Source organism: Chiloscyllium plagiosum, unplaced genomic scaffold, assembly GCF_037043375.1.
Source record: "Chiloscyllium plagiosum isolate Xiang-an unplaced genomic scaffold, Cpla_swu_hap1 HiC_scaffold_35, whole genome shotgun sequence".
NCBI lineage: Eukaryota > Metazoa > Chordata > Chondrichthyes > Orectolobiformes > Hemiscylliidae > Chiloscyllium > Chiloscyllium plagiosum.
The window spans coordinates 26,256,939-26,278,433 of NW_028270173.1; the positions used below are offsets into that span (position 1 = coordinate 26,256,939).

The following is a 21,495-nucleotide window of genomic DNA, read 5'->3' on the forward strand; positions in this document are numbered from 1 at the left end:
GAAATTTAATGGTGCCACTACAATCTTTGAACTGTTTTTAGTTGTCTTCATTTGTTCTTGAATTATTGGTAGTGAGATAATATTTACATATTTTCCAATTCAATCTCCTTGTGTATGTTTATGAAGTGTCTCCATCATTACCAGCCACTGTCATCTCTGACCTGCATCTAAATAAATTCAACTTCAAGTTTTTAATGTTTTTGTGAAGTCATTGCCATCTTTGTAAAATCAGATTGCAACACAGACAATAGGCAATGTACATATACTATTAAACAAAGGAAGGAAATAAATTACAATCTGTTGAGGGAAGTGATAGGAAAAAGGAGACAGAACCGCTAACAGGGCTCTCCTCCATTTCCTTTGTGTCAAAGATAATAGCTCCAGTTTCTCCAGCTGAACTCTGTGATTATATTCCCTCATTATGGAACCATTCTGGCAAGTCTCCACTGCATCCTGTACATCTCTATGACTCTATGACTCGATCCCTGCACATGAATCCTCACTGTTTGGAAGATGGCAATTAAGTACATGTTGTCTCTCCTTATTTCTTCCATGAAGGCACATTACCTTACATTAGTCCATATTAAATACTATCTGTTTCTCATCCAACCATTCTACCATCTTAATGTTATACTGAAGTTTACCCATTACCTCAATTATACCCATCTTCAATAACTCCAACTTTGGTGTTCTTGGCAAAGTTTAACGTTTTACTCTTATTTCTAATGTCTAGTAATATATATCATAAAAAATGACCCTGCCACTGAATCTTGGGGAATACCAATTTCTACCACCATCCAGTCAGAAAATCAAGCATTCATCACAACTCTTTCACTTCCCAGCTAATTCTTTATCCAATTATCTTAGACTCTTAGATTCTTTGGAGCAAGAAGGATGAGCGATGGCTTGATAGAGTTGTACAAGATGTTGAGAGGCAAAGATACACTGGGTAGCCAGAGACCTTTTCCCCAAGTAGAAAAGAGGGCATAATTTTAAGGTGATTGGAGAAAGGTTTAGGGGAAATGTTAGAGATAGGTACTTTACAGAGAGTGTGGTGAGTATGTGTAATTCATTGCCAGCAGTGGCAGTAGAGTCAGATACATTAGGAACACTTAAGTGACTTTTAGATAAGCACATGGATGATAGTAAAATGTGGGTATATAGTCATAGAGATGTACAGCATGGAAACAGACCCTTCAGTCCAACCTGTCCATGCCGACCAGATATCCCAACCCAATCTGGTCCCACCTGCCAGCACCCGGCCCATATCCCTCCAAATCCTTCCTATTCATATACCCATCCAAATGCCTCTTAAAAGTTGCAATTGTACCATCCTCCACCACATCCTCTGGCAGCTCATTCCATACACGTACCACCCTCTGTGTGAAAAGGTTGCCCCTTAGGTCTCTTTTATATCTTTCCCCTCTCACCCTAAACCTATGCCCTCTAGTTCTGGACTCCCCGACCCGAGGGAAAAGTTTTTTTTTAATCTTATCCATGAACCTTATAATTTTGTAAACCTCTATAAGGTCACCCCTCAGGCTCCGACGCTCCAGGGAAAACAGCCCACCTGTTCAGCCTCTCCCTATAGCTCAAACCCTCCAACCCTGGCAACATCCTTGTAAATCTTTACTGATCCCTTTCAAGTTTCACAACATCTTTCCAATAGGAAGGAGACCAGAATTGCACGCAATATTCCAACAGTGGCCTAACCAATGTCCTGTACAGCCACAAGTTTGTTCATGGAGTAAGATCAAGGGCCAAAGGGCCTGTACTGTGCTTCTTTTTTGGTGGTACTTTGTTAGCAAGTTCCATTGAATCCACATTGACAATGTCCAGTGTTCCTTTTACCAGCCTTCTTTATCTTCTCGGTTCAACGAGTTTTAATGAGTTCATTCTGGTTCTCTTTAACTAACTCAAGGCTCTCTGAATATCGATTGAATATTGCTTCAAAAGAACTGTGTCAAAAATGTTTTTCCTTTGAAATTTTCTAAAGGTAACTTTTGATATTTACAGGCTACGTTTTAGTTTTTAATGGTGTCTCATTCATTTTCGGTAAACCTTTTATCTGATGGTGCAGCCCCTCTTTCCCCTATACAGACACTCTTTTCACTCTGCCCATATTGAAGCCTCCTCCAACCTTTGCAGTTGAAAATACACCTTTGCGGCTCAGGAAGCCCCTCCTTTCAAACAGCAAGTGCTGTTTTCAGCTTGGTTACCCACCTTTGAAGCCTTTTCACCATCTTTGCAGCTCCTCTCTCCTCTTTTGTTGTTCCATGCACTGCTATATCATTTAGCACCTTGGATTTTAGCCTTCAGCCTCAGAGCACTTATCCACTCTTTGCACATTCAACCTTTCCAGCATATCCGAGCTATCAACTGTCACCCTTGTATGTAGTTGGGATGATGCCCCTTTAAGACAGCTGGTCCTGTTCTCATGGTTTGTGAAAATAACACTGTTCCTCTTTATTGCTTCCATCATCTCCATTTCTGCTGGGGCATTTGCCAACATCCTCTTTCTCAGCAAGCATGTGAACGCGTTCCTGAATACCAAGTGCTTATCCAGAACTCTAAACTTGCCCAACCTGACTAAGCAAATATGATGTTGTTTGCCTTTCTTCATCTCCCATATCACCTCTCATTATCCACTGTGATAATGAAGTCTCACATGTCACAAAATTGATAGATTACCTTTTATGCTAACTTTCAATCTAATTTTCCATTCTCTCTTAGCCAATTTTATTTTTCTCTTCATTTTCTCCCTCATTGTACTGCATCCGGCCTGACCCCTGCTGGACTAATTTACCTGACATACTTCATACACAATTTCTCAGTTCCGTCATAAACTGGATTAACCCTGTCATAGTCAAAGAGTCATAGAGATGTACAGCATGGAAACAGACCCTTCGGTCCAACCCGTCCATGCTGATCAGATATCCCAACCTAATCCAGTCCCACCTGCCAGCACCTGGCCCTTCCTATTCATATATCCATCCAAATGCCTCTGAAATGTTGCAATTGTACCAGCCTCCACCACATCCTCTGGCAGCTCATTCTATACACGTACAACCCTCTGTGTGAAAAAGTTGCCCCTTAGGACTCTTTTATAACTTTCCCCTCTCACCCGAAACATATGCCCTCTAGTTCTGGACTGACGACCCCAGGGAAAAGACTTTGCCTATTTACCCTATCCATACCCCTCATAATTTTGTAAATCTCTATCAGGTCACCCCTCAGCTTCCGATGCTCCAGGGAAAACAGCCCCAGCCTGTTCAGCCTTTCCCTATAGCTCTAATCCTCCAACCCTGGCAACATCCTTGTAAATCTTTTCTGAACTCTTTCAAGTTTCACAACATCTTTCCAATAGGAAGGACACCAGAATTGCACACAATATTCCAACAGTGGTCTAATCAATATCCTGTACAGTCGCAACATGACCTCCCAACTCCTGTACTCAATACTCTGACTAATAAAGGAAAGCATACCAAACGCCTTCTTCACTATCCTATCTACCTGCGACTCCACTTTCAAGGAGCTATGATGCCTTTGAATTTGGCTCCACTTTTCTTACCCTTGTTGAAAGGTAACTCATGTGTACCTCCATTATCTTCTCTTGAGTTTGCCCCATTTTACCCTGGCTAGATTCCTCGTCTAACTATTGATGTTAGGCATCTTCCAATTTAAAGTTTAGATTGCTCCTTGATCTTCTCAATTACTGATCGAAACCTTATGCTACTAAACCCAGTCTTTCGTAAGCATTCTTCCCCAGATAATTGGTCCAGTTGGCCCACTTTATTCCCAGCGGCAGATGGTTCCTTCCTTGTTACATTAGCATATTTTGGCTTTAATTTCAGAACTTTTCTTTCACATGTTTTAAATTCATTATTGAGGTGTGGGCATCTCTGGATGGGTTAGCATTTATTGCCAATCCCTAACTGCCCTGGAGTAGATGGGGGTGACATGCCTTCCTGAACTGATGTAATCACTGAAGCGTAGATACACCAACACTGACTTGGGGAGGGAATTCCAGTAATCACAAAGGAGCAGTATTACATTTCTAAACCACAAATGTACGTGGCTTGGAGGGGAACTTGCATGGGAAGGTGTTCTCATGCCACTGCTGGCTTTGGTCTTTCTATTTGGATTTGGAAGATGCCCTGAAGTCCATAGAGTATTTTATAGATGGTACACACTGCTGACATTTTGGTATTGATTTTGTATAAAGCTTCAATGTGTTCACACAAAGAGGCCACTCCATCAGAAGTGTTCAGCAAGGCCAATCTGTTTTTTAAAATTGGCAGCCTTGTCACTGACAAGATGAAGGTCTACATGCAGTCATGGAGTCATACAGCACAGAAACAGAGTCTTTGGTTCAACCTGTCCATGCCAAGCTTAATTCCAAACTAAACTAGTCCCACCTGCCTGCTCCTGGCTCATAATCCTCCAAACCTGTCCTACCCCTGTACTTATCCGAATATCTCTTAAATATTACAATTGTGCCCACATACACCACTTCCCAAGTGCTTTATTCCAGCAGGGGTCAGACCGGATGCAGTACAATGAGAGAGAAAATGAAGAGGAAAATAAAATTGACTAAGAGTGAACGGAAAATTAGATTGATAGCACAAAAGGTAATGAGAGGTGATGGAAGATGAAGAAAGACAAACAAGATCATATTTGCCTAGTCAGGTTGGACAAGTTTCGAGTTCCGGATGAACACTTTGGCAGGTTTAATTCCCGCCTCGGGCAACTGTCTGTGTGGAGTTTGCACATTCTCCCCGTGTCTGCGTGGGTTTTCTCCGGGTCCTCCAGTTTCCTCTCACAGTCCAAAGATGTGCAGGTTAGGTGAGTTGGCCATGCTAAATTGCCCGTAGTGTTAGGTGGATTAGTCAGGGTAAATGTGGGAGAATGGGTCTGGGTGGGTTGCTCTTCGGAGGGTTGGTGTGGACTTGTTGGGCTGAAGAGTCTGTTTCCACACTGTAGGGAATGTAATGTAATGTAATCTAATCCTCATGAAGTTCGTTCCACATGTGGACCACACTCTGTATAAAATTTTGCCCCTTCTATCTTTTCAAATCTCTCTCCTCTCACTTTAAAAATGTGCCCCCTCGTCTTTAAATCCCCCATCCTAGAGAAAAGACAACCACCATTAACTCCATCTATACCCCTTATTGTTTTATAAACTTCTATCGGGTTACTCACAACCTCCCACGCTCCAGTGAGTAATGTCCCAGCATATCCAGCCTTTCTTTATAACTCAAACCTTCTGTACCTGGCAACATCCTGGTAAATCCATTTTGGACCTTCTCCAGCTTAATAATATCCTTCCTATGACTAAGCAACCAGAAATGGGCACTGTACTCCAGAAGAGGCCTCACCAATGTCCTGCACAACCTCAAAATGACTACCCAAGTTCTATACACATCATGGCCAAATGGTTGCCAACCATATGATCAAGCCAATACACTCAACATTGGCCTGATAATAAATCCACCCAAAAGAAATGAAAGACTAGCACTTATATAACTTTATAAAACACTTCAAATGGTCTCATACCTTAAGTGCTTTGAAGCCAATTAATTATTTTTGAACTGTGGCCATATCGAAAATGTAATCAATAATTTAAATTTCAATCCAGCAAGCTCCTGCAAACAACAGCATCAGAATGACCAGATAATCTGGTTCTGTGATCTTGATTGAAAGATAAATATTGGCCTGGACAGATGGGATAATTCCACTGCTCTTGTTCAGAATATCCATAGTCATAAAAAGCATACAAGGTGGTCATTCAGTACATCAACTACATGCCAGATGTCGTGATATTTTAAACTCAACTGAGCAAGCATAGAGGAGGTTTTTAAGAGCAAGGGAAAATGGTTAAAGCAGGAGTGCAGGAAAAGCACTGGATATGGGCATGAGCAGGCAGATGGAATCTTATCTGAACCAGTAGATAGTACTACTAAGAACTGGCCTTAATTATTAAGTCAAAAATAAACACGACATTTCTGAAGCTGTGACCAACTAACACTTAGAGTATTCTTTATCATGGGACTATTGATTAATCCTGCCTCATTGCACATTACCAAGTCTAAGGTAGCCTGCTCCCTGGATGGCTGTCAAGCATACTACCATACAAAATTGACCTGAGCCTACTTGATGAAGCAATTTGCTGGGATACCTTTGCTAGTCTGGTTTTCCCAACCTCCATGTAGATTAAAATCACCCAGAGTTCATCTCTGCCTCTCTGAAGCTGAGTAGGATTCTTCAGCCGGAGCTTGTCTGCTCCATCCACTTCTTTTTTTTTACTCTTTTTCTCTTTTTTGTGGGTTTTCTTTTCTTTTTTCCTCTCGGTGACACCCTGAACTCCCGGCCTCAGTGCTGATTCCAACTCCCGGCCAGGTATGGTGGTCTCCCGGCTTGGCATAGTGGTCTCCCAGCCTGATGTAATGGTCTCCTGGTGCCTGTGGCTTTCTCTCAGCCCAGCATGGCCTCAGCATGGTCTTCAAGCCTCAGGGGGATTCCAGGTGGTCTCCCAGCCACGTGGGCCTTGAGGTGAAGCCCGACACTGTCTGGAGTCAAAGCCTGGTGTGGTCTTGGGGCAAGTTGCTGGCGTGGACCGGTTTGGAAGGACTGTTACCATGAACTTTTTATTTCCCTATTTGTCTAATTTATTCCTATGATCCATAGTGCTGAACATTTTATTTCTTTATTTTCTATATTTTCTCCTTAAGAACCTGTACTGAAGAATCTGTATCTTGGTACCTTGTACCTAAGATGGTGCTGTAAGTGGTGGCTTGTAAACTTTTCACTGTACCCGTTTGAGTACATGTGATAACAAAGCTAATTCAATTCATTTCAATTCAATACAATCATTTCTTCCTGTATGCTCTGTCCTGCAGTGTAACTTCTGTAGGGATCAGTTAACTAGACAGTTGGTTTGCATTACAGAGTGACGCCAACAACGTGGGTTCAATTCTCATACCAGTTGAGGTTACTATGAAGGATTCTGTTTCTCATCTTTGCCTGAGGCATGATGACAATCAAGTTAAACCACCATCAGCAGTCTCACTCCAATGAGAGGGTAGGATTATGGTGATTTGGCTTAACTACTGTTAGGAGAATATGAACTATTCAAACAAGTGACCTCTGGGAAACAGCATGTGTGCTTACTGTAACTTAACAAAATTTGCTGGACTCTGGGGCATTTCTGGCCGATTGAGAAACAGCAAATGTGATGTCACTGTTTAAATAAGGAGGTCCACTAGCTTAACTTCTGTAATGGGGAAAATGCTTGAACATATAATCAAGGAAGAAATAGCAAGACATCTAGATAGAAATTGTCCCATTGGGAAGCTTGGGTTCATGAAAGGCAGGTCATGTTTAGCTAATTTACCAGAATGCTTTGAGGACATTATGAGTGCGGTGGATGTGTTGTATCTGGATTTCCAGCTGTATTTGAGAAGGTGCCACACAAAAGGCCACTGCATAAGATAAAGGTTCATGGTATTACAGCCATGGTATTTGCATGGATAGAAGATTTGATAGTTAACACAGCAAAGATTGGGGATAAATGAGTCATTTTCTGGGTGGCAATCAGAGGCTAGTGGTGTGCCTCAGGGATCAGTGTTTGAACTGCAATTTGTTTACAATTGACATAAATGATTCAGAGTTGTGGACCACGGGTAGTGTGTCAAAGTTAACTGATGACACCAAGATGAGTGGTACAGCAAAGCATGCAGAGGACACTGAAAGTCTGAAGAGGGATATAGATAGGTTAAGTGAGTGGACAAGCATCTAGCAGCTGGAATACAATATTGGTAATGTAAAGTCATCCAGTTTGATAAGAATAACAACAAAATGGACGATTATTTAAATGGTGGAAAACTGCAGCATGCTTCTGTGCAGAGGGAGCTGGGTGTCCCTGTGCATGATTATACAAAACATTGGTTTGCAGGTGCAGCACATAGTTAAGAAGGCAAATGGAATATTGTCCTTCATTGCTAGTAGGATGGAGTTTAAAAATAGGGATGTTATGTTGCTTCCGGATATGATGCTGGTGAGGCCACACCTGGAGTAAAGTTTTGGTCTTCTTACTTGAGAAAGGTTGTCTTGACACTGGAGGGGATGCAGAGGAGGTTCATGAGATTGATTCCAGAGTTGAGAGGTTTGGCTTATGAGGAGACATTGAGTAAGAATGAGGTGGGATCTTATAGAAGCATAAAAATTATGAATGCAATAGACAAAACAGAAGCAGGGAGGTTGTTTGCACTGGCAGGTGAAATGAGAACTAGGAGGAATAGCCTCAGAATAAAGAGAACCAAATTTAAGACTGAGTTGAGGAGAAATTTCTTCATCCAATGGGTTGTGAATTCTCTGCCCAGTGAAGCAGTCGAGCCTAGTTAATTGAAGGCAAAGATAGTCAATATTTCAACAGTCCAAGAATTAAGAGTTACAGTAAGAGAGCAGGTAAGTGGAGCTGAGTCCACAAAAAGATCAGCCATGATCTGACTGAATGGCAGAGCAGGCTCGAGGGGCCAGACGGCCTACTCCTGATCCTAGTTCTTATGCTCACTTTGCTATTTCTTATCTCTGCACAAACTGATTCGACATCTTGATCTTTCAGGGTGAGGTCATCTCTCAGTATTGCAGTAATCGCAGCCTTGACTAACAGAGCAACACCATGCCCTTTCCTATCTTAGTCAACTACATATCAATGTACAGGTCTCTGCATTGGTTACCTTTTAATTATTTTCTTGTAATGCTGATGGGATCAGATATATTTATCTCTTTCTGCTGACAATGTATCAATTTTTGATATAAATTCTGCATGAATTCAGATACAGGGCCCTCCGATTCTGTTTTACTTTACTGTTTACATTTCGGCAAAGAAATAGGGTTTACCGTTTTGCGTCCAGTGACCCGTTGTCCGAACTGCAGTCACTGGCTCTAAACATTAACTCTGCTTTGTGTTTAAGTTTACCCATCGTTTTCTGTGTCGGATTTGCAGCATCCACAGTTCATTGTTTCATTTCATTGAGTGAGGGGGGTTGGTTGTGTTTCGATGTGGTGGAGAAGGTGGAGGGAATTTAGACGTGGCGGCTGTAGGTGTCAGCTTGGAGGTTCTAATGTTAAATCAGGCAGTTGGCTCCGCCTACAGTCTATGGGCATTGACTGAGTCTGAAGGAGCTTTCGTATGTGTGATTATCACCTCTCCTCGTGGACCCTTTCTTTGGGAACTGTTTCCTTTTCGTATGTCACGAACGATTCATTTATTAGTTATGGACATGCATGATCGGTCCAGGGCATATTCTTCATGACGATACCTGTCCCTGATAGGGGTTGACGAGGCATCTTTCCGAGCACGTCAGAGAGATGGAACAGTCACATCCTCAGGCACGTTGTTTCAAAATGGAGATTAACAGGAGATTATTCTTCACTGCACCAAGGATGCTGACAATGTGGTTGTTTTGTTCGCTTTTAAAGGACCGAGTGGGTGAGTCTATCCCAGCGGTGATCGCGAAACAAAAAAAGGCTTCTTTGTTCCTCTCCGTCTCCCCTTTGATCATCCCTTGCTCCTTTTCGGGGGTGGGGTTCAGCTTTCGCCGTTTAACAAGCCCTTCCAGCCTCTTTGACGGATTCAGTTAACCCCCCCCCCCCTCCCCCCACCTCCCCCCCTCAAAAGGCGGCATAATTCCCCGGCGGAGTGAGGACTTAACGTCTGACCGTCCGGGTGTTCGTGGGGCAACGGGCGGGGGTGGGGGGGGGGGGGGGGAGGCTGGTGGGAGACTGTGTTGCCATGCCTCACCGACCCGCCGAAGCTGACTTAAATCCCCTGAATACGCGATTCGTGACTGTTGATGGATGTGAAAACGCAAACGGGCTGAGGATCAACCACAGTGGGGGAAAAAAAAAACCCGAGGTCTGAATTAAACGAAAAAAAACAATGTATGCCTCCAAATATCGATTTCCAAATGATAAGCTTGGGGTGAACGGGAGTCTGTAGAGAGAGAGAAAGCAGTATTGTCACCATCGTATCATCCCCTTCATTGCATTATGGCTGCGTACCATTGTCTTGTTTCTGAGATCGGCTGGGCATTTTTAGTGTTAACACCTGCATTGCTCGCTTGCTAGATACTGGTCTGATCGAAGCGGTTCTTGCCCTGTGGCTGTTAACGCTCATGCCTGCATGTTAGCGATACGGGCCGAGATGTAGCGGAACGGTGGCGCAGGGTTTAACGCTGCTATCACGCGATGCCAGAGGACCTAGTTTCAATTCCACTCTCTCGGGTGACTGCTGTGTGGACATTGTCCCTGTGTCTGCGTGGACTTCTTACTTTGTGGGCAGCACAGTGGTTAGCACTGCTGCCTCACAGCGCCAGAGACCCGGGTTCAGTTCCCGACTCAGGTGACTGACTGTGTGGAGTTTGCACATTCTCCCAGCGTCTGTGTGGGTTTCCTCCCACAATCGAAAAATGTACAGGTTAGGTGAATTGGCCATGCTAAATTGCCCGTAGTGTTAGGTGCAGGGGTAAATGTAGGGGAATGGGTCTGGGTGGGTTCGTGCTTCGGCGGGTCGGTGTAGACTTGTTGTTCCGAAGGGCCTGTTTCCACACTGTAAATAATCTAATCAAAGACCTGCAGCTTAGCTGTGGGAAATGCAGGTTTATAGTGGGATGCTCTTCAGCGGCCTTCCCCCCACACCAAAGGGGTTCTAAGATTACAGTCAGAGATTCACGTTTTTGTAGGTGGCTCAGAAGCAGAGGGACTTGTATGTACACTTCACTGGCAGGATAGGTGGAAGAAATGGTTAACAAAGGATATCTCTTTTTGAATTTTACAAGTGGGCAAGGTGGCCTCTTTTTTTATTAGTATGATGCTGCAGTCAATCTATTGAAGCAATATCATATGTGAATTTCGATGGTAAGATATATAGCTGAATGGGTGAAGATTAAGTTCACAGGTAAAATAGTTGTTTTTTTATCCTTACAATCACCTTGAATTGGCATCCTCTTGTTCAATGCAAAGATATGTGAATCCCAATGATTGAATCAAGTAACATGTTTGCAATTGGCTGGGTACATCCCATGCTTCGAAACCTACAACTTCTGCTATTAGGTGATTCAACAATAGGGCAGCAATGCTGAACAATTCTGAGTGTGCTAATAGTTACAGGCACAACCCATTTCAGATATTATCTTGTGCAATAATTTGTTTTCAATGCATTCACAGAATGTGATATCACTTGATAGGCCAACATTTATTGCCTTTTGCTAATTGCCCAGAGGAGCAGTTAGGAGTCAATGACATTGCTCTGGGTCTGGACTCTCATATAGGCCAGACTGGCAGTTTCATACCTAAAGGACATTAATAATGTGCCACAATTACACTGAATAGAAGAAGCATAGATTCATGCTGGGATCTGATCAAGTCTTGTGTTTTGTTTTGCAATTGCCATAGGCATCGGTGCAATATTTTCTCCATGGAAATGCTTCGGCCAATCAATCATGCTAACCAATTTGAACACTGGTGGAGAAGAGATGGTTGAAGGGCAATTTGTGTTTAAAATCAGGAGGCAGCCTGAGAATGTGGAAGGCAGACTAACACTAGGTCTTTAATGAAGAATTAAATAACCATATGAAGAGCAAAACAAAAGACTTAGGTCTGTAGAGAAAAGGCAGGGCAATGGATTTGATGAATCTGATCTTGGAGAGAACTAGCATGGATATAGAGTCATAGAGTCCTCCAGCAAGGAAACAGGCCCTTTGGCCCAAACTGGTCCATGCCGACCAAAATGTCCATCCACGCTAACCCCATTTCCCTGCACTTGGCCCATATCCTTCTAAGCGGAAGTGGGTACTGCAGATGCTGGAGATTAAAGTCAGGATTAGAGTAGTGCTGGAAAAGCACAGCAGGCCAGGCAGCATCTGAGGAGCAGGAAACTCGACGTCTCAGGCAAAAGCTCATTCCTGATGAAGGCCTTTTGCCTGAAACATCGATTTTCCTTCTCCTCAGATGCTGACTGACTTGCTGTGCTTTTCCAACACCACTTTAATCTTGACCCACCTCCTTCTAAACCTTTCTTATCCATGTATTTGTCTCAATGCCTTTTAAATGTTGTTAAAATGACAAGCTGAATAGGATCTTTCTATGTTGTCATCATGCCTCTATCACTAATCAAGCTTTTTGGATTGCAAGCTCTTCACATGACCCCTCTGCCACCATCCTGATATAGTCAATATGGTACTTTCCATTATTGCTCACAAGTAAAATTACCAGACATTTCCTTGAGGAAGTCCCCAGTATAAGCATGTGCACAGTATTTACATGGGAAGTTTAAACTTCTGCTGGTTTTACCCAATCCAGATTGAACATAGAACAGTACAATACATGAATAAGCCCATCAGTCCACGATGTCTGTGCCAGCTGTAATGCTATTTTAAACCATTTCCGTCTGTTTGTACATGTCCATAACCCTCTATTCCCTGCCTGTATATGAGTGTGTCGAAATGCCACTTAAACATTGCTATTGTATCCTTCCCAGCCTCCTTCGCAGCCCCAGCCCCTCTCTTCCACTGCTCCCTGCCACCAACTGGATTAATTCCTCCCATTGACCAACCAGGTCATACCCTCTATCTGTCTTCACCTATCCCCACTTCACCACCCTGCCTCCCCAACCCCATATCTTCAGTTCCCCACACACCTATCCCACCCCATGAAGAAGGCTTACATCCAAAATGCTGACTTCTCCACCTCCTGATGCTGCCTTGCTTGCTGTGTTCTTCCAGCCTCCTGTTTGTCTTCTTTGGATTTCAGCATCTGCCGTTTTTTTTTATCTCTACCATATCCCCTGCCAGCTTTTGGCTCACAACAAAACAGATTCAAAATTCACAATTTATCTCCGACCCATTTGTACCTTTGTGGAAAATACCTTAACCACCAATTTTGTTTGTTTATGTGGATGTACTTAGTTTTCCCTTCCATAAATGATATTTCAGCAGCACCCCAAGAGCTTTCGTGGTGTGTTTAATACAAAATCACAAGTATTCGATATCCAGCAACTGGGTGTTGATCAGTTATAGAGAAGTTACGAAGCAGCATAGACGGGTCTCATACCGGATATCTGTTTCAATGCAGGCCCTGACTAATCCAAAGATGGAAACTCAGGGAAAACTCTGCAGGTCAGACAGCATCCGAAGAGAGAGAAAGCATAGATAATGTTTTGAATGCAATGACCCGTATTCAGAATAGGCAGGATCCTGACAAGCTTGGAGTGGGCAACTCAATAAAATAAAATATTTTGATGCTCCAGTGTTCCATCTATGTCGAAAACTGCACAAGCATGGATGGTTTACCTCGAACATCCGTTTGCCTCGAACACACATTTGCAAAGGGGTTTCCCAGGGTGCCAAAATCCACTGAGCAGTGTAACCTCAAGATCAAATTGATTGGAGTGTCAAAGCATTCAAACATTCAGACTTCCACACGGCAACCTCTCCTGCCACAGATAGTGCTACCCTATCCAATAACAACCCCTATCTTCCCCCCAGTCAACCCCAGAGACAGAGCAGATGGTGAATCATACAGTGTTTACTCTCACCCACAATCTGAGATCAAAGAAATTGGTCTGTTGAGAGTGCACTGGGGTTTGAGTGTGTGTGAGTCCATATTCATAGAATCCCTACAGTGGAAACAGGTCATTTGGCTTAACAATTCCTCATTAATTCGCTGAAGCGCATCCCACCCGGGCTCATTCCTCAATCTTTTAACCCTATATTTCCCATGGCTAATGCATCTAACCAACACATCCCTGAATACTATGGGCAATTTGGTATGGCCAATCCACCTAACTTGCACATCCCTTCAGACTTTGGGAGGAAACCGGAGCACTCAGCAGAAACCCACACAGACATGGGGACAACATACAAATTCCACACACACAGTTGCCCAAGGCTAGAATTGGGTCCCTGGTGCTGTGAGGCAGCAGTGATAACCACTGAGCCAACCATGTGTGTGGTTAGTAGGGGTTGTGGGGGTGCAGAAAACCTGAACTGGGGGGATGGATGAAAGTGTTGCTCACTTGCCATGGGGATGGTGTAGTCAGAGTCATAGTACACCATGGGAAAAAAAGAAAAAAGACCCTTCGGGTCCAAAGTGTCAGCACCAACCAAGTTTCCCAAACTAAACTGGTCCCACCTGCCTGCATTTGACCCATATTCCTCTAAACCTTTTCTATTCGTGTACCTATCCAAATGTCTTTAAATGTTGTAATTGTACCTTTATCCATCACTTAGAGTCAGAGAGTCATAGAGATGTACAGCATGGAAACAGACCGTTTGGTCCAACCTGTCCATGCCGACCAGATATCCCAACCCAATCTAGTCCCACCTGCAAGCACCTGGCCCATATCCCTCCAAACCCTTCCTATTCATATAACCATCCAAATGCCTCTTATAGCTTGTAAGTACTATCACTGACTGTGTTTGTTACTTTTTAAAGGATAAAGCTGCAAGACAAGACCTGCAGTGGATGGCGGAAAATCAACATTTGTGGCTTTGCCCTCACCTATAATTCCAGTCACAAATGTGTTTGCATGAGACATTTTACCATCATTATCACTGCCTTTATCTTTCACTGTGGGCACCTTGATAACCTGTCACACTTGCTCCACTTCCCACTCAGTCAACAATTTAGAAACCACATGTTTCCAGCTCCTTTCAGTTATAGATTCATAGAGATGTACAGCATGGAAACAGACCCTTCGCTCCAACCCTTCCATGCCGACCAGCTATCCCAACCTAATCTAGTCCCACCTGCCAGCACCCGAACCATATCCCTCCAAACCCTTCCTATTCATATACCCATCCAAATGCGTCATAAATGTTGCAATTGTACTGGCCTCCACCACTTCCTCTGGCAGCTCATTCCATACATGTACCACCCTCTGCATGAATTCTAGCAGTTCATTCCACATCCGAACCACGTGTAAAAATCATCCTTCAGGTCCCTTTTAAATCTTTCCCCTTTCACCTTAAAAATATGCCCCCTGCTTTTGAACTGTCCCATCTTAGGGAAAAGACCTCACCTATTCCTCTTGTCTATGATTTCAAATATGGGGATGGGGATGTGAGAAGGGGTTTATCAAAGGTATTCACGGTCAGGATGAGAGGATAATTTCACTGTTAGGGGTGGGGAGATTCATATATTCAGTATTGGTGTTGGGGTGATCATGATGGGGGCAGGGAGAGAGGTGAACTTTGTTGGGAAATGAGGCGGTGATCATTGTTGGGAGGTGAGGACATGATTACTGTCAGGGTGAGGATGGTGAGGACGTCTGATCAATACCAGGGTGGGTGAGAATGATAGGCACTTTCACAGGTGATCACTGATGGTGGGAGGAGTGAGGGATACTTGCTGCTAACTTGGAAATTTGCCCTGAACAAGAAAATATCAGCTGTGGGTTAATGAACAATGGCCAAGGTGCAGTCATGGGACATTTACACTGAATAGAAAATGGAATTTTTGAAGTAGGAGTTGGGGGCTTGGTTTAAAGTCTCTCCCACCCCCATGACTATCCCACACCACAGGGGAACAGTTGGATTTCATCAGTGTGTAGGAGTGAAGTGGTAATCTAATGATGATTGCTACTCCTCGGAGGATCTCAGTCCATGTCCATGTCGAATTCACATCAAGCCTGTGGGAGCTGGGTGTGAGTAATCAGTGTACTATACAGTACAGAACAAGCTGCAGTAGGCCCACAGCCTCAGAAACGTTTTTGTGTTGGCCGTGAGCCTTGACAAAGTGACGGGTGAGACAGTTCGCTTTATGCTATCTTAACACAGCAGATGAGTCTGCCCATATTATATTACCTTACTGTAGCTAAACAGCTGCTTTTCAGAAGTGCATGTGTGCGCGTGGTGTGTGTGTGTGTCTGTGTGTGTGTCTATGTGTGTGTGCGTGCGCATGCTACATGAGCAGGAGTAATGAAGCAAATCTGGATTAAGTTGGGCCTCTGGAATGATTTATACGGAACCTCTTTTTCTGAGCCTGGGATAAACTGCATCAAGATTGGAGAAAGTGAGGCCTATCTCTCAGTCACACTGTGGCTGATCAACCTCTAAATAGCATCTAACTAAATTAGTATGAATAATTGTATGAGCTGATCAACCATAACCAAATTAGTTCAAAATTTTTTCTGAGCTCACAGTGCCATACTGCTATATTTGTCATCCTTTCGTTTTCTATTCTATGTGGCCACAAGAGGCTGGCTGTTAAACTGTCAAAGTACATATGGAGTTTAAAGAAGGGGAACAGACACATGGCTCAGGCACCAAGACATGGGTTTGGGTTTTACAGCCAAGTATCAGCTGAAGCATTGTCTTTACTAGGTGAAACACCCGACTATCTAATGATTTATTCCTTGGTATCCAAAATGTGGTCTGAGCTTCATCTTGTGGCTTCTTTAAAAAGAAGCACGCACACATTCCTAATGGTATTTGTCACCCTCCTGGAATATCCTTGTCAAAATGATATCCACATTATTCTCTGAAAATTAAAAAATGACTTTGCCCTCTAGTGTGACTCACTGTTAAGAAAACAGGATGATTCTAATTTTTAATGTTGTCTCTTTTCATTTGGATCAATCTAACTTTTGAATCCAGAGATGGCGACTGACTCAACTTGGAGGGGTGGAGTGGAGATGCAAATAAAGAGAATTTTTTTTGCCAGAATATGCTATGGGATGAGCTCATTCAGTTAGAATGAGAGCAGAATGATGTTAATAGCACTTGTCCAATCTCTGTGTCAGCTGGTGTAGCACGAAAACCATCCCTTGCCCCATAATAATGCCGTTGTAAGCCATTATTATAAAGCTCTCAGATAAAAAGGAAATCTGATGCAAAAATTGAAAGTGCCGGAAAAGCACAGTCTACACAGAGCTCCAGTTCACTGGATCCAAAACATTAACTTTAATTTCTCTCCACAGATGTTGTCAGACCTGCTGAGTTTTTCCAGCAATTTCTATTTTTGACTCTGATTTACAGCATCTGCAGTTCTTTCAGATTTATCTGATGACAGATGAAATTAGTATATGCAGTTGAAGCTGATCTGTCACCACAACCTTACTGATTTGAAGCATTTTTTAGTATAAGGCCACATACATTTCATATGGCTGTTTCTATGAACCTACTTGGACCAAGACTGTAATGGATTCCCTTCACTGGAGGCAAACTGAGCATAGTGCTATTTCTAGTTGTTACCGATGAATACATGGGGACAATTCAGGTAGACTAGTTCTGGCAGTGTATGAATTCTTAATGTCAATACACTCATTCATTCAAATCTATAGACCAGTAACATCATGCGAAGATTTTTCTGTACAGTCAGTTCTTCTATAACATGATGGTTGCGTTCTTGTACAATCCCAAATTATAGAAAAATCACACTTTAGAAACAGCACTTAAAATGTTGGGGATATAATTGCATTACAGCCAATACACATTTTAAAGTTTGTGCTGTAGAAACAGTGCCCCCAATTCGTCAAACGCGTTGCAACAAATCTGCACTGATGAACTGCACATTACAACAGAATGACCTGTATGATATTTGCTGAAGGCAGTGTTTCTCCCAAAGGCTGTTAGTATAGAGTCATATAGTTTTACAGCATGGAAACAGACCCTTTGGGCCGACTCATCCCTGCTGACCAGATCGGCACGGTGGCACAGTGGTTAGCACTGCTGCCTCACAGCGCCAGAGACCCGGGTTCAATTCCCGCCTCAGGCGACTGACTGTGTGGAGTTTGCACGTTCTCCCCGTTTCTGCGTGGGTTTTCTCCGGGTGCTCTGGTTTCCTCCCACAGTCCAAAGATGTGCAGGTCAGGTGAATTGCCTGTAGTGTTAGGTAAGGGGTAAATGTAGGGGTATGGGTGGGTTGCGGGTCGGTGTGGTCTTGTTGGGCCGAAGGGCCTGTTTCCACACTGTAAGTAATCTAATCTAAAATCCCTTAAACTGATGCAGTCCTATTTGCCACCATATGCTTCTAAAAGCTTTCTGTTCGTGTGCCCATTGTTATGCAGATCTAGCACAGCTATCACCAGGCAAACCAGTTAAAGTCACTGATTTTTGTATTCTTTCATTCTTTGCTGTGATGTTGTCCTTGACAGCTTAAGAATATATTTAATAGATATAGGATTGGAACAGACACGCTTGCTTGTCTCACCCCCTCATATAATTAAGACTATAATTCTGTCTCAATTAATTTTCTTGCTTTGATGCTACATTCCTTGATTCTTTTCTTACCAACACTCTATCAAACTTAGTCTTGCTGTGACTAATCATTTGATCATTCACTGAAACACGGGACAAGGAATTCAAAAAATTTACAACACTTTTAATGAAGAAATTTCTCATTTCAGACTTAATGAATCAAACCACTCCCTTGAAGTTATCATTGCCAGTTCAGTTCAGCCTGGGACAACAGCTCATCAGTGTTGACCCTATCTAGGAATATTATATTTCAGTAAGATTATGACTTACTTTTCCAAATTCTGGACAATATAGGCTAATTCTGCTTAACTTTTCAACAGAGGACAACTTGTTAAATTCCTGTTGTAACCTGAGTGAGCCTTTAGCCAAGCAAGTATATATATACCTAAGTAACAAGCACAATAAACTAAAGCCCAGTTTGCTCACAAATGTGACTGCTACTATCTAGAGAGGCAAATGCTGCAGTTACATAGAAGTACTGTTTCCTCAATGTTGCCATCCAGGTCACACTGTAATAATGCATCACCATTCCGCCATTGTTATAGCGTCATACAGTCATTGAGATGTACAGCTTGGAAACAGACCCTTCGGCCCAACACATCCATGCCGACCAGATATCCCAACCCAATCTAGTCCCACCTGCCAGCACCCTGCCCATATCCCTCCAAACCTTTCCTATTCATATACCCATCCAAATGTCTCTTAATTGTTGCAATTGTACCAGCCTCCACCACTTCCTCTAGCAGCTCATTCCATACACGTACCACCCTCTGTGTGAGAAAGTTGCCTGATAGATCGCTTTTATATTTTTCCCCTCTCACCCTAAATCTATGCCCTTTAGTTCTGGACTCCCCGACTCCAGGGAAAAGACTTTGCCTATTTATCCTGTCCATGCCCCTCATAATTTTGTAAACCTCAATAAGGTCACTCCTCAGCCTCCAACGCTCTAGGGAAAACGGCCCCAGCCTGTTCAGCCTCTCCCTATAGCTCAAATCCTCCAACGCTGGCAACATCCTTGTAACTCTTTTCTGATGTTGTCATTGTTATTGGGTTAATTTCTGAAAAAACCTAACCCAGTGGCTCCCGCACTACACCACATGAATTTCAACAAGACGGCAGTTCACATGCACACGAGGCTGATGCTATTTAATGCAGCTCATTTAAAATAAAGTGCTCCTGAAGTGTAGGAACTCCAGCCCCTCAGTTGATCGCAGTTGTTTGTTCATCCCCCCATAAAGTACACTCTCGCTTTTTCCCTCCCACTCCGGAATCCTTAATCTCTGAAGCTCAAAATCGCAACAACTGACAATGCGTCTGGCCAATGCTTTTTCCAGCTTGTCTTTGCTGTACATGACCTGATTGACAGACTTGCAGTGCCCCTTGAAGATTGTAACACAGTTGTGCATATTACAATAGTTGCAGACGGCTTTGTTCTCCCATATGGATCCTGATCAGCTGGTGATGACATGGGTATCTGAATCAAAAGACACTCTGAACTTCTTCATTCCTAAGCTCTGAAATGTTTCAATATGACACTGAAATATCAGCAAAATATTGTAAAATTTAAAATCACAATCGGGCAAAACTCAGCAGGCTTGGCAATATTTGTGGTTAGAGAAATATAATTAATATTTTAAGTCCAGTATGAATCCACAAGGATCAGTGCTGGATTCTCTACTTTTTGTCATTTACATAAATGATTCGGATGCGAGCATAAGAGGTACAGTTAGTAAGTTTGCAGATGATACCAAAATTGGAGGTGTAGTGGACAGTGAAGAAGGTTACTTCAGATTACAACAGGATCTTGACCAGATGGGCCAATGAGCTGAGAAATGGCAGATGGAGTTTAATTCACATAAATGCGAGGTGTTGCATTTTGAGAAAGCAAATCTTAGCCGGACATATACACTTAATGGTAAGGTCCTAGGGAGTGTTACTGAACAAAGAGACCTTGGAGTGCAGGTTCATAGCTCCTTGAAAGTGGAGTCGCAGGTAGATAGGATAGTGAAGAAGGCGTTTGGTATGTTTTCATTTATTGGTCAGAGTAGTGAGTACAGGAGTTAGGAGGTCATGTTGCAGCTGTACAGGACATTGGTTATTGTGTGCAATTCTGGTCTCCTTCCTACCAGAAAAATGTTGTGAAACTTGAAAGGGTTCAGAAAAGATTTACAAGGATGTTGCCAGCGTTGGAGGATTTGAGCTATAGGGAGAGGCTGAACAGGCTTGAGCTATTTTCTCTGGAGTGTCGGAGACTGAGGGGTGACCTTATAGAGGTTTCCAAAATTATGAGGGTCATGGATAGGACAAATAGACAAAGTCTTTTCCCTGGTGTCAGGGAGTCCAGAACCAGAGGGCATAGTTTTAGGGTGAGAGGGGCAAGATATAAAAGAGACCTAAGGGGCAACTCTTTCTTGCAGAGGGTGGTAAATGTATGGAATGAACTGCCAGAGGATGTGGTGTAGACTGGTACAATTGCAACATTTAAGAGGCATTTGGATGGGTATATGAATAGGAAGGGTTTGGCGGGATATGGGCCGGGTGCTGGCAGGTGGGACTAGATTGGGTTGGGATAGCTGGTCGGCATGGACGGGTTGGACCGAAGTGTCTGTTTCCATGCTGTACATCTCTATGACTCTATAATTGAAAGGAGCTGGAAACATGTGGTTTCTAAATTGTTGACTGAGTGGGAGGTGGAGCAAGTGGGGCAGGTTATGAAGGTGCCCACAGTGAAAGATAAAGGCAGTGATGATGATGGTAAAATGTCTCATGCAAGCACATTTGTGATTGGAATTATAGGTGAGGGCAAAGCCAAACATGTTGATTTTTCGCCATCCACTCGACGTCTTGTCTTGCAGCTTTATTCTTTAAAAAGTAGCAAACACAGTCAGTGATAGTACTTACAAGCTATTCTTGGTGAAAAAGTATGTTGTGTCTTTGCCACCCTCGGCTCCTCTTCCAAGAAGTGTTGCATGTGGTGGTTGACAGATAAATCAAGACCGGATGTCGCAGTAAGTGGTGGCTTAATTGCCCAATTTTGACCAGGCACCATAAAATTTCATGTAGTCCACATTTTATTCAAGTTAATACGCAATTACAGTTCTGTTTCGACACTTTGCTTGAACTGCTGCTAAGTTTATCAGTTTTGCACTTCAGCTACTTTTAAACACTAACGGCAACACTCGGGCCAGCACGGTGGCTCAGTGGTTAGTACCGCTGCCTCATAGCACCAGGGACC

General features: G+C 43.1%; 1 protein-coding gene across 5 annotated transcripts in view; it reads left to right on the forward strand.

Moving 5' to 3' along the window:
* The first annotated feature begins 9,023 nt into the window (after nt 1-9,023).
* LOC122541362 (signaling lymphocytic activation molecule-like) overlaps nt 9,024-21,495 on the forward strand; it is a 58,278-nt gene continuing 45,806 nt past the window's right edge. For 3 of the 5 annotated variants that reach the window (XM_087979432.1, XM_087979431.1, XM_087979433.1), the window contains exon 1: nt 9,024-9,493. In XM_087979432.1, coding sequence (XP_087835558.1) covers nt 9,373-9,493 — 121 coding nt within the window. In that variant the 5' untranslated portion in view covers nt 9,024-9,372. The remainder of the gene's footprint in view (nt 9,494-21,495) is intronic. The other 2 variants (XM_087979435.1, XM_087979434.1) reach the window with 1 other exon arrangement.